The following is a 13,151-nucleotide window of genomic DNA, read 5'->3' on the forward strand; positions in this document are numbered from 1 at the left end:
GCATCTTCCCACTCATCAAACCAGATGGGCAATAATTAAAAATTGGTCAGAAAAGCTTGTTTTTAATACACTGCTATTAAGGCATAAATTCATAAAACAAATTGGCACTATTTAGTAAAAATGTATACATACATATCTTATGACCCAGCAATTCGACTACCAGGTATGCACTCTGGAGTAGTGGTTCTTAACCTCAAGTACACAGATCCCCAAGGGGGCTATGGATAAAAGATCTGGTAACTGGATGGGAAAAAGTTACATCTTTAATGTCACCAAATTCTAACTGAAAATAAGCATTTCCTTTGATTATGAAGGTAGGCAATAAATCACAGTATTATTAGCAAGACGGGAGACTTTATGACCAATAAATATAATAGACATTGTCAAAATACATAACCTGTTAGATCAAAATTTCTTTTATGCTTTCACTAATATAAAATTGTGGTATCATATATCCACCAGATTTTGTCATTTAGTACCATAACAAAGAATCATGTCTATTTCTCTTTAAAGATTTTGCTTTCATCTTTTTTTCCAGCTTTTAAAAATATAATTGACATGCACCATTGTACAAATTTAAGGTGTACATGATGATTTGCTATATAGTGAAATGATTACAATAAGGTTAACAAACCCAGCACCTCACAGTTACCTTTATGTGTATGTATACTCTGGGAGAACTTTTGAGATCTACTCTCTTAACAGCCTTCACGTCTATAATATATATAGTAACAGATTTACGTTGATAATTCTAGTCAACTTGTTTGCTTTGTATTTGTTTCTTTTTAATTTATCTTGCAACCCTATTCATTTGGTACACATCTTAAAACATCTGGAGTCTACAGATTTCCAAAGAGTTTTATGACACGAAAAAGGTTTGGAGTGCCTGTCTTGGAGAAATTTTTCCATTGGTATCAGGAGACATCTACAAAGAAAATCAAATATCTCTGACTATAATAGTAAAATGGACAAAAAAATTAAGTATCCAGCAAAGAAATTAACTATTATGATTGCATTAACATATGTGATTTTCAAAAGCCTAAAGTTAAAGCTAAGAATTATGTGACAAAAGAATAAAATTTAGATACCACGTAAAGAATTTCTAAAATAAGCAAATCAAAACAATGTATGGTATAGCATTATATAAAAATGTAAATTTCAAGAAAAGTAATGATTTAACACAAAATCTGGGATCACAATTATTTGATTGAGGTTAGGGATGGTGCTGAAGGGAGGAGAATGTAACCAGAAAGGAACATGTCCTGAGTTTCTGAGATGCTGACAGTATTTTATTTCCTAAACTTGGTGGAAAGGGCACAGGTGTTCATGTTATTATTCTCTTTAGAGTGTACAGATATAATAAATACACTTTTGTACATATACTTTATGTCACCTCTTATATGCCATCTCTATCCACCCAATTTAAACAACCAGTTATTCTGTACCACATTTGCTACTTTAGTTTTAATAATCCAGTTTCTTTTGATTGATGTTTCTAGCTTTGCACTACCTGTCTTTTGGACCACTTTTAGATTTATTTTAAAAACTGCAGCTTTGCACAAAGGCTTAATAATTTTGCTTACAACTTGAGAGGGAAGACAAAATAACTGTTCTATCAGGAGTGTCAGGACCCAACCTTTGCTGGCAGAGGTGTTCACCCTCTGATGTCCGGATGTACGAAGTTACCTGTCACCCTCCTGCACCTCCCAAACCCTCTTTCCCTAGCATAGAAAGAGCTTGAAATCAAGCCTGACTTAAGATGGGTCTTCAGGACAGCAGTCCTCCCAGCTTCCAACCTGCCGGCTTGCTGAATAGAGCTCTCTCTTCTCCACACTGTCTCCGGGTGTATTGGCTGATCCCGCCGCAGTGGAACCCAGCATTCAGGGTTAAAGTCTGCTGTTTTGCTTTTAAGGCTTACGAAACTATTTGACTTCAAGCTACGTATGTTTCAATTAGACGTTTTCGTATCTAGTCGGTGCCCCTATTCCTCTGAGCTCCTGGGAAATAGTCTAAATCATTATCGGGAGCCTTACAGGGTCACGGTGGGCGGCGATGGGGAGGGAGGAGGCATTTAGAGCAGGAGAGTGAAGGCTCCCCGTTCTTCAGCTGTGTGGACGCCACTCCGAATAAAACTTAACTAGGCAGCAACCTCCACGATTTGCAGCGTGAAGCGTTACAGACGCACGCACCGACACTTGCTTCTCTCTCGAGGGCCCTATACGCTCGCTTTCTCCGCACAAACATGTGGAACTGCACGCAACTGCGCCTGGAGATGACGTGACGGGCTCAGAAGGGCAACACGGGCACATCTCAGCATCCAGCTGCTCCTAACGTGACCTCTGACGTGCAGACTAAGAACGTTCAGGGCCACACGCGGGGACTGAACGGTCGGGGATGATGCCAAACGCGCCTGGCTCCGGGCCTCCGCCGAGTCCCGCCCCGAGCCTGCGTCCGCCAGCAGTCCAGCCGGGAAGCCATTAAGAGAAGGATCTAAGAAAGAATACCGGCTGGCTGCCCTTCTCAGCGCTCCAAGCCGCGCCATGCTCGCCCTGCGAAACACGTTGACCAGAAGTCTAGCCGCGCGGACGCCGACGCCTCAGGTACTGCCCGCCGTGGGGAAGGGGCGGAGCGGGCGTCTGCTGGGAGCGCGCGGCGCACCCAGACCTGCGAGTGCTGCGCGTGCGCCCACGAGGCTTGCGGGATTCCCCCAATTCCTTGTTACTGAGCGAGTCCCGGAGCCCCGGACGCGCGTGGGCACGAGGGGCTTAGACCCGCCTGCCAGCGTCGCCTCCCCGCCAGCTCGCCGGCCGCCCTTTTCTGGCCCAGTTGCCGCGTGGCCTTGAAGCTCCGCCTGCTGCGTTTTTGCCGCCTGCCACCGTTGTGCACGCGGCGTTGCGGTCCGCGGTCGGCGCTGGTCAGGCCGCCACTTTTGGTTTGTGCTTGGACAAGCCACTTGCTCCTTCTAGACTGAAAGTGGAAGATGAAAATGGTCAGCCAGCAGTCGGCAAAAGAACCGGCCTCCCCCTGTGCAATGTAATACACAACTTCCGAGCGTATTGCAGAGAACCTTGGAGAAGAGCCCTAGGGGGCGGGTGGTGGAGCACCTGCCCAGCTGCCCGCCGTCTCGTGCCGCCGGTGCCCAGGCCGGACAGGGTCAGGAACCTCGTAGCGCACAGAATGATAGCAACCTCGTTTAATCATACTTTAGAAACGAACAAAACGGATTTTTGCGATTCAGCACTGAATGTCAGGAATTGGCCTATTCTGTGAATCTAACCTGAGATTTTTACCTTTTGGTGTTTGTTTTTTTTTCCTTTCTCGGCGGGTAGGATAGGAAGGGGATTACCCTGTTATAGAGATTTCGTTTCTGGTGCAAATTTAAGAGGCATTAATGGTCTATTCACCAAAGATTAGCTAAACAGTCTTTATCCTGATCTCTCCACTGCGATAGGGCCGATAATTATTCCTTGCAACTTTCATCTGAACATTGACTTTATCAAATGTCGACCATTTGTTTTCTTATAAGTGAATTGGGAGTCATTGCTGCCAAAAATGAGCCCTCACTGAGAGATGAAGGCAGTCTGAAGCACTCATGATTCCTCCCCCAGCATGATTTTATTTTCTGGCCTGTAACAAAAATCACCTCTGCAAGTATATATATAACACACTTTACCTTACTGCTGCTTACCCTTTTTCTGGGTCTATCCTCGACTGTTTCTCCAGTGAAAGATAATACAGATATGTGCTTTTAACCACATGTTTCCAAATACAAATTCCCTTCAAATCAACTTAAAAAGCAATTGTGACAGACATACCTGGCAGAGGAGATAACATGATCACGAAGGTAGTTTCCCCAGGGCGAGGCTTATCCCCTGCACTCCGGATGTGCTGACCCCTGCTATTTCCCCAAATGTGGGAAACTCAACTGCATAATTTGTGGTAGAGGGGACTGCGTTCACGCTTTCCCCTGTAAAAAAAAAAAAAGCGATTGTGACAAATACCCCACTGACCCATTTTCTGATGTGTTCTACTTATAATACTTTTAAAACTATAATACTAGGGTGTTGTTTCTTTACATAACATTCTTTTATTAGAATTTGGTTAAAATGACACAAAAAGTATAAAAAGTATGTCCACCAAAGTAGGAGTAGCTGCCGTTGTTTTTGGTGAAACTACCTGTTTTCCAAGTAAGCTTAGTCACTTGGACAATAGGAATGTAATAATAGGGACATGAATGAAATTAGCTTAAGTAGATAATTATAGTATTACATGCAAATTGTCTGTTGTAACCAAAAATATGTCAGAGGGAGAAGCCTACTGGTTTCATTTAACATGCCATGTAATCAGTATAAACACCACATTTGTCCATAGCTTGCTTTGTACCAAATCTTTTAATAGGTAACTAATTAGCTTCAGGAAATTGGCACATAACAAAAGCTACAGTAAGATTTGTAAATACAGATGCTATCTGAGTGTGTGTATGCACCTGTGTATAAACATGTATACACACACACATGTACAAATAGAGAACATCTCTGGCTAGGCATTTCCTACCTAGCTAAATTCACTCAGATTTGAGGAGATTAAATTAGGACAAAAATATATATAGTGAACATATGACTAATACAAAAATAACTAATGGTTCTTATGGTATATTTCCATCTGTGTGGTATAAATGGATGGATTAAATGCCCTTATCACATTTTATCTATAATTAAACCTAGTAATGATTCAGATGATTCTGACCTTTGACCCTGATTTTTTTCTTTACAGCATTCCTACAGTTTACCTCCATGTTATAAGGTAATTGGATAGTTTATAGCTTCCTTTAGCATTGGTTACATTCCAGTCCCAGCTTTTACCAGTGATCTACTTCATTAAATTTGGGAAATACCTTCACCTGTATAGCAATTTCCATTAAAAAAAACAACTGAAGAAGAGTTTTCTGCTAGTAAACATATTTCCATCATGCCTGTGAAAGTACCTGCATATTTTATAAAGTTCATTTAAATCCATAACTATAGCATGTATAGTATTGACTAAGATAGAGTATTGGCTAAATGTGGCAAAACATTTGCAAATTTATTAGAAACCTAACTGTAGTTCATGGGTAAAGGACTCTCATTAAGACCCTATGCCTTCTTATGATCAACTTTTCATGAAAAGGTGGCTAAAAGTGGACCCCTGCTAGGAAATAATAGCTATATGTTCAACACATTTAAGAGTAGTTATCTTTACTGACATCTCTCTAAACAAATGTCTGTTGAGAGATTTCAACAGAGGTCCAAATGTGGACAGTGAGCCTACTGAGTGTCCCATGTTCCCAGGTGCAGATTTAGCTATAACAATATTATAAACCCTGCCTTCCCAGAATATTTAAATTTGTCTTATCTTTCTTCAGGTGTGTTCATCTTTTGCTACTGGCCCCAGACAATACGATGGAACATTCTACGAATTTCGTACTTATTGCTTTAAACCTCCAAAGATGAATGAGTTTCTGGAAAACATTAAGAAAAACATACATATTCGGACAGCTCATTCTGAATTGATTGGATTCTGGAAGACAGAATTTGGAGGCAGAATCAACAAAGTGTTTCATATTTGGAAGTATGGTATGATATTTCCAGCTTAAGTGTTCAACAGAGATTTTCATTCTATAAATGTTACCTGACATCTCTTATATCTGTATGACTATAAACAGACACAGGTCAAATTAAACTTTTAAAAAGGATAACAACAACATAAAAACAAATTTGCTAATTACTACTCCCAGTGGTATACCTCTAACAATCCTTTGCCCAAATCCTTAAGTTATCATAAATGGAAAATGTGGCATCTCACTTTTCAAATCATAAATTATAAACTAGACATTAATTCTCAGAAAAATTATAGAATGGTTTATTATAAAGATGATTTATGAAAAATTTAAAGCAGTGATTGCAAAAGCCCAAGTGAACTAAGATCATAAAGGAAGGGAGAAGCTATGGGTGGGTATCAGGATTTTAGCAGAAATAATTCAAACATGTAGGAACTTAAGGATGCAGAAGTTAATGGAATGGTAACTTCTAGGTCTCACCCAACTCTGAGATTTAACAGTTTGTTATGTTTAGAGAACCATTTTTGTTTCATTTGTAAACCCCAGGGTTTCAGTGAATTGCCATTCATTAAGCTGCTGTAGGAAAGTTAAGGGCAATCAGAGTTCTCCCCATATTGACACAGGTTATAGGAATTCTTATAACATAGAATGTTATTCCAGTCTCTTAATTTTTCTGAAGTGCACATCAGGACTTAATGATATCCAAAGAACTTTTAATAATTTCATTTAGTGTTTGGTCATGAGTATCCCAAGTTAATAATCATTAAGTACTTTAATATGAAAAGTATTACTTAGCATGGCCATTCAGTTTTCCCCTCTTGTAGTAGAACAAACCCCATTACAACACAGTTTGTTTTACTGTCCCACCATTTGGATCATTACTAAAAAAATTACTAGTGAGGTCCTGATAGAACTCACTTAAGCTACAAGCTCTGTGATTTATTTCCAGCATAAATCACAGAGAACTCTTACCATTAGTCTCAGTGAGGCCATAATAGTAAATACAGTATTAGACCCATATGTCAGTAAATATATATAAAAGCTGTTTAAGTAGCAAACAGAAGAGAAATAAGTACTGAATAAAGAGAATGAATGACAATAAGTAAGAGAATCAGTATTATTTCTTTGGAAACTGTTCAAAGAAGAGCCTAAGAAAGTATATCTTAATTTAATTTGTTAAATTTAATTCAGGGTATGCCTTGACCTGACCATCCAACACCACCACCACTGAAGAAAAAGTAGTCTTTCTCTGAATTGGCAATGTAATTTAGGTGCCACAACTCAACTAATAAGAATCATTAACTAGTATTGAGAAATTGAGAATGAACTAGGTTCCAAACATTAAGCTCCTCTCATATACGAATTCATTTAATCCTCATAACAACCCTGGAGATAGATCCTCTATCATTATTCCCATTCTGCAGAGTAAAAAACAGGCACAGAAAGATTCAGTAACCTACCTAAATCACACAAAGGCTTACTAAGTGGTACAGCCTATAAAGCCCACTCCATGACATTACACTCAGTTGTTTACATTTCTAGTCTCCTTTCAAATCATGAGAAACTTGGGGACACATGTCACATCTATTTATGTCGGGATATCCAGTGATAGAACACACAGTATCCTTGTGGCCCCAGTGAACACTTGATGCATTGAATGAAACCCAGAAAAAGTACAGGTGATTTTAAGTTGAAAATTTTTTATTTTTCTTACTCATTTTCTTCCCATAGATAATTTTGCTCATCGAGCTGAAGTTCGGAAAGCCTTGGCCAAAGATAAGGAATGGCAAGAACAATTTCTCATTCCAAATTTGCCTCTCATAGATGAACATCAGAATGAGATTACTTATCTGGTGCCATGGTGCAAATTAGAGAAGCCTCTGAAAGAAGGTAAGTCTTTTCCTCTTAGTCACTTTGAATTTTGATGTAGAAAATACTAAAGAATTTAAGCTATAAAAACTAACGTTGCATAGGAAAAAAAATAATAATCCCCTGTTTTATATAGGAATAGATTGTGATTATAGAGATAAGATTGAATATGAGCTCTTTGCTTTTTAAAACAGTAAGTGTTAAATATTTTCCAATTTGGAAAAGCTCTTAAGCTTGTGGTATAAATATAAAAAGTTGACATGGGAAGTAAAGGATGAGAAGTTGGAGATTTGGAGCAAAGAAAAAAAATGTACCATTAGGTAAAAGATACCATATGAAATCCTATAGTTTAGTAATTTTTTACACAAATTAGTTACCTTTAAAACATTTTAAGTATAGCTTTGCTTGTAAGACTGGTTGTTTTGGGGGAATGAATGAATAAACTGTTAAATGTTAAGCTGTATTATTCTAGTTGAACTTTTCCTTTTTCTTATTTCAAGTTTGAAAATAATTACTGAAGAGTTACCTTTTTTGCTGATTTCATTGTCTTTTGCTGACTCAAGGAAATATTTACCTCAACTTAGTTTTAAACAAAAGTAAGATTTTTAAAAAGCATAAACTAATTTAAATTTTCTTTCCTCCATAATCCTAATTTTTTACCGTGTATTAGATTAGAAGAGACTTGAAAAGACTTACTCGGATCCTTACCCACGTCAGCCTTCTGGCACTATGTAAAGGAACTCGGTGGTTCTAAGGCAGTGCCAAATCTTGGTTCTTTTCCTTTGTGTTCATAGTTCTTTAGGAACTTTGTACTTTTTCTCCTTCTACTTATCAAATCTACTTGTACCCTGTTCTTTCTACTTGCACCATACTTCTGATGAGAAGATAAAATACTTTTCAAGTGTTTATCTGGTATTTAGGAACAATAAAATCATCTCCTTCAGTTGTTTAGTTTTTTTTTTTTTCCCTCCCTCAAATACTCAGAAATCACTTTGGGTCTGTTGTTTGCTTGCTGTTTCTGTTAGAAGTGGAATCCTATTGAGGGAAATTACACAAACAAAAAAGTAGTTCTTCAAAATTGCAAAGGATGAAAATATAGGAGATCAGAAAATTCTTTTTTTATTCATTCCTCACCTTAAAGTGTCAAGTCAGCTCAAAAATCCTAATCCTATTACAAATTTTCATAAGTTTTATTGACAAATTTTGTAGATTAAAAATATTTCAGATAATAGTTTAACATATCTTCCTTTTTCTTTGTCCTTGGTTTTCCGTCTCATTTATTTAGAATGTTAACACCCTCTGAAGCCTTGGTAAGCTTTACAACTTGACCCTTTAATATGGACAAGGACTTTCTAAACATAAAAACAAAGAAAATAATGCGAAGAATCCATAAATATATCTGTATAAACATGCATATATGTATGATCTTCCAAATCTGTATATATAGTTTAGCCTTCCACTGGAACTAGACTAACCTGCTTATACATTTCTTGAATATCTTTTGTAAAATAATTATTTTTCTTCCTACACCAGGAGTATACGAACTGGTTATTTTTGAGATGAAACCTGGTGGGCCACCTCTGTGGGGTAACGCATTTAAAAGGGCAATTAATGCCCATGTTGATCTAGGCTACTCAAAGCTAATTGGAGTTTTCCACACAGAATATGGAGCACTCAACAGAGGTACAGTTGTTCATTTCTTCTAGAAAACCGCAAAGTACATTGGTGATCTACTAAGTTCCTTGGAACTATTTGTCTCTCTTTTTCATTATGGCATATATTTTAATTTTTGTTGCCAATTTTTTAGTTTTTTTGTACTTTTAAGGGTTGAAAAAATCTGTTTTACATCTTATTTAGAATGTTAACACCTTTTGCAAATGCTGAATTGCTGTTTTCCATGATACAGCAAAATGATTAACATTTAAAAACTTAAAAACTCCAAAGTTTAAATAACTCTGTTCTTCCATCTTTTCTTTTCCCCCTCTAAATATACTTTTGATTTTTTAAAATAATATTACTTAGGATAGAGAGATTGTCTCTGAATGAAAAAGTAAAGCATATTTTTACAAATGCTAAATACTAGGACATGCCCAAAGAGGGGGAAAAACATTTCCCACTACTTAGAGATTAAATACTATTAACATTTTGGTCTTTGTATTCTTACATCATTCACACACACACACACACACACACACACACATCATTCACACACACACACACACACACACACACACACACCACACACGAATGACATTAAGAATACGAATACCAAAATGTTACTTTATATATTGATATATGCTAGAAATAATACATATGCATGAATAATAATAATAATAACTTGTGGCTTTTCACTTTTAAATTTAAGTTTATTGCAGTCAGAATTTTAGATAGTTTTTTGTGGCAAACTCTAAAAAATGTATGTAGTGTTCATCTGGAAGGTCAAATGCCTAAGAACAGCTAAAAAATAATTGAAAGACTCATTATATCCATTTGCCTACTCAACTTACTTATTTGAACATCCAGTGGACATATGGATGTAACAAACCCAATATATTCAAAGCTGAGCTTCTGATCTTTTCCCAAAAATATAATTACTAGTAATATATCCTAAGAAAATAGTTAGAATATAAGGAAAAAGGTATTTTCAAGTTGAAAAATATATGAAGAGAAAAATTATTAGATGTCTGCCTCACACATATGCTAAAATTAGAATAGATTATAAATTTCAGTAGAAAAAAGTCATAGAATTACTAAAGTAAAATACAGATTTATTTAACAATATGGATGAGAACTATGTATCTAAGTAAAAAGCAAAAGAAACAATGAAGAAAAAAACCTGATGATTTAATTCTAAAAAGGCTTCAATCTGCATGCCCCAAAATACCATGAACAAAAGAAAAAAGAAAAAGATAAATTTATGCAAAGGTAAAAATGTACATATAACTACTAAGTACATTAGAAGATGCAGGTTAAGACAATAATGAGCTACCATTTTTCACCTATATAGCTATGGTATTAGGTTAATAAGTATTCATATACTGAGTGTGTTTCATACTGACTTAATCTCCTCCACCTCCCCCCCAGATTCGGCAATATAACTAAAAACCCTTAATTTTTAAATTATTTTTGCCATTATTCTAGTAAATATACATGGGTGCATAGTTGTGTTCAGTTATACAACAAGGAAATTTGACATGATGTCAAATATACATTGGTCATTTGAATGATGAAGTTAATGTTTATTAAGTCTTTTAACTTTTTATAATGGACACATATAACTTTTATTAAAAACAACTGAAAATTTGTGTGTACACTTTTTAGTCATAAATTAATTCTTAGCAGAAGACGAAAATGGTAAAATGCTGAGTGTAAATCAGTACAAATTTCTGGAGGATGGTACATATATATATGTACTTACTGTATACATCTGCAAGTATATATAAGATACTCTTTGGTTCTCTATTTGAATTTTAAGAGTTTATATTGAGGAAATAATCAGATCCAGACTGCCTGGATTTGAATCTCAGCTTCACCACTTACTAACTTTGTTACTTGGAGTGAATTCCATAACCTTACTGTGCCTTACATTACTTATTGATAAAATGATAATATTAATAACCTAAGATTATTGTGAAGACTATGTGAGTTAATATATGCAAAATACTTAGAATCAGGCCTGGTACATAGAAAGCAGCCAATAAATATTAGTAGTAGTTATTTTGTCTGGATTGTTATATTTATATATCTATATATAGCTTATGTCAGGATTGTTTACAATAAGGAAAGCTATGTCAGTATTGTTTACAATAAGGAAATATTGGAAAGAAGGTTGTATGACCCTATGTATATAGTATACTTATAATACATATACATCACGTATTTTATATAAGCATAAACATATGCTGTATAAATATAAGTACGTAAACATATAAAAATACATACACATATACATAGATGTAGAAAAGATACACCAACATAAAAAAGTGCTTATTTCAAGGTGGTAGGGTTAGAAATGATTCCTGCTTTCTCTTTTTATTTACCTGTATTTTCTAAAATCTGGACAGCTAACATGTGTAACATTGTAGTTACAAAAAAATTTTTAATGACTTAAGTACAAGAATATTTCAGTATTTTGTAGGGTACTGCAGTACTTTGAATATAGTCAACAATGAAGAATTGTAATAAAAAGTTTTTTGATCTATAAGAAGGAATTCACATAGCCATTAAAAATTGTTACTGCCATAGAAAATACACATTGTTGATTTTTTCAAATATATAGACCCTAATTTGAATTACTCATATTTTCTTAAAGGAAATACACTAAATATTAACAGAGGTTTTCTTTGGATGGTTAAGAGTATTATGCTACTTTTTTTCTTCTTTCCAGTTTTTTAGTAGTAAATGCAATTTTTTTATAATCTTGCTATTTTTAAAATAAAATGCAGTAGGAAGTCAGGAAACCTAGGTCTAGTCCAGATTGTGTCCTTAACTTTGTTACTTTACTTCCTCTCTCCAGACTTTTGTTTCTTCATCTGAAAAACCAGTTTGATTATAAATTTCTCTGCCAAATCTCTGAGCCCTCTGAAATCGTATCAACATACTTATTACTTGAACCTTTTTGATAGTCACTATTTTGATTTAAACAGTAAGATTTCATGTTTCTGATTAATTTTTTTGTGTTTCTTATTTGTAGTAATGCCATAGTTTTTAGACTCTATTTCTGGTTTATTTCTTCAGTCCACGTTCTTTGGTGGAATGAGAGTGCAGAGAGTCGTGCAGCTGGGAGACATCAGTCCCATGAGGATCCCAGAGTCGTGGCAGCTGGTAAGCTATTTCACTAAGCACAAATTATTATGAGAACAAATTTGACTTAGTCAAAAACCTTATATGCCTTCGTATGAAATGTTTTTTCCAGTTCGGGAAAGTGTCAGTTACCTCGTGTCTCAGCAGAATATGCTTCTGATTCCTACTTCATTTTCGCCATTGAAATAGTTTTCCACTGAAATACAAAGTATTTCATTAACTGTCATGAGATGTGTCTGCTCATGGCACTTAAATTCTCCCAAGAGATTCTCACTTTTATTTGAAGAACATGGTAAGTTAATTCACCACATCTCTGCATTTTTAAGGCCACCTCTGTCCTTTATCACTACTACCTTAGGAAATAGTTCTGTTCATTTTCTTCATGGCATTACAGTATTGATTATACTTTAGAAATAATTGGCCACTACTTCATATTTTCTTTCTTTCAGAAAGATTATCTCTTATTCTCTATTTTAACAACCCTTTGCTTTATAGCATTTTCTTATGTTCAAAAGATGGTTTTACATTTCTGTGCCTGACAGTATTTTTAAATTATTTATATACAATGTCTGTCTTTTCATCATGTCTGCTTTTTATGAGATTAAAAATAAATTTTCCCAATAGTTTATTTTGTGATATTAAATGTGATTCATAATATAAAATCAAATAATTTCATTACCTTGGGGAAGTGTGGTATCACCTGTGTCATCTGTATTAATAATAGTTTTCACAGTAATTATTGGTCACTCTAACTTGGAAAATAATGTAATTAGGTCTCAGTGTTAAAAATACTTCAGAAGACTTGTTTTAGATGCTGAAACGTGTTCATTTATAATGAATGAATTTTCATTTTGGAATACTAATAAAGATATGTGGAACCTCA

At 35.4% G+C, this 13,151-nt stretch overlaps 1 protein-coding gene and 1 non-coding gene across 5 annotated transcripts; both read left to right on the forward strand.

The window, feature by feature from the left end:
* The first annotated feature begins 1,977 nt into the window (after positions 1-1,977).
* On the forward strand, positions 1,978-13,151 carry LOC118921493 (protein NipSnap homolog 3A-like). 4 transcript variants are annotated; one of them, XM_036903276.2, is made up of 7 exons: positions 1,986-2,600; positions 4,774-4,803; positions 5,402-5,612; positions 7,328-7,486; positions 8,999-9,148; positions 12,203-12,289; positions 12,381-13,151. In XM_036903276.2, the coding sequence occupies exons 1-7, from the start codon at positions 2,541-2,543 to the stop codon at positions 12,455-12,457; spliced, it is 774 nt and encodes a 257-aa protein (XP_036759171.1). In that variant the 5' UTR covers positions 1,986-2,540; the 3' UTR covers positions 12,458-13,151. The 4 variants fall into 4 exon arrangements, with proteins under 4 accessions (XP_057354881.1, XP_036759171.1, XP_036759173.1 ...); XM_057498898.1 differs by lacking the exon at positions 8,999-9,148 and having other exon boundaries at positions 1,978-2,600; XM_036903277.2 differs by lacking the exon at positions 4,774-4,803 and having other exon boundaries at positions 1,993-2,600.
* LOC118921533 (U1 spliceosomal RNA) lies at positions 3,808-3,970 on the forward strand. Its single transcript, XR_005028371.1, has one exon. It is a non-coding gene; the product is annotated as a U1 spliceosomal RNA (small nuclear RNA).

This window comes from Manis pentadactyla, chromosome 3 (assembly GCF_030020395.1).
Source record: "Manis pentadactyla isolate mManPen7 chromosome 3, mManPen7.hap1, whole genome shotgun sequence".
In the NCBI taxonomy this organism is placed as follows: Eukaryota; Metazoa; Chordata; class Mammalia; order Pholidota; family Manidae; genus Manis; species Manis pentadactyla.

Bases quoted from the DNA above. Each gene is read 5' to 3' on its own strand.
- LOC118921493 (XM_036903276.2), top strand. From the start codon at position 2,541: ATGCTCGCCCTGCGAAACACGTTGACCAGAAGTCTAGCCGCGCGGACG. The intron at 9,149-12,202 runs GTACAGTTGTTC...TTATTTCTTCAG, and splicing joins ATATGGAGCACTCAACAGAG to TCCACGTTCTTTGGTGGAAT. The intron at 12,290-12,380 runs GTAAGCTATTTC...TGTTTTTTCCAG, and splicing joins TCCCAGAGTCGTGGCAGCTG to TTCGGGAAAGTGTCAGTTAC.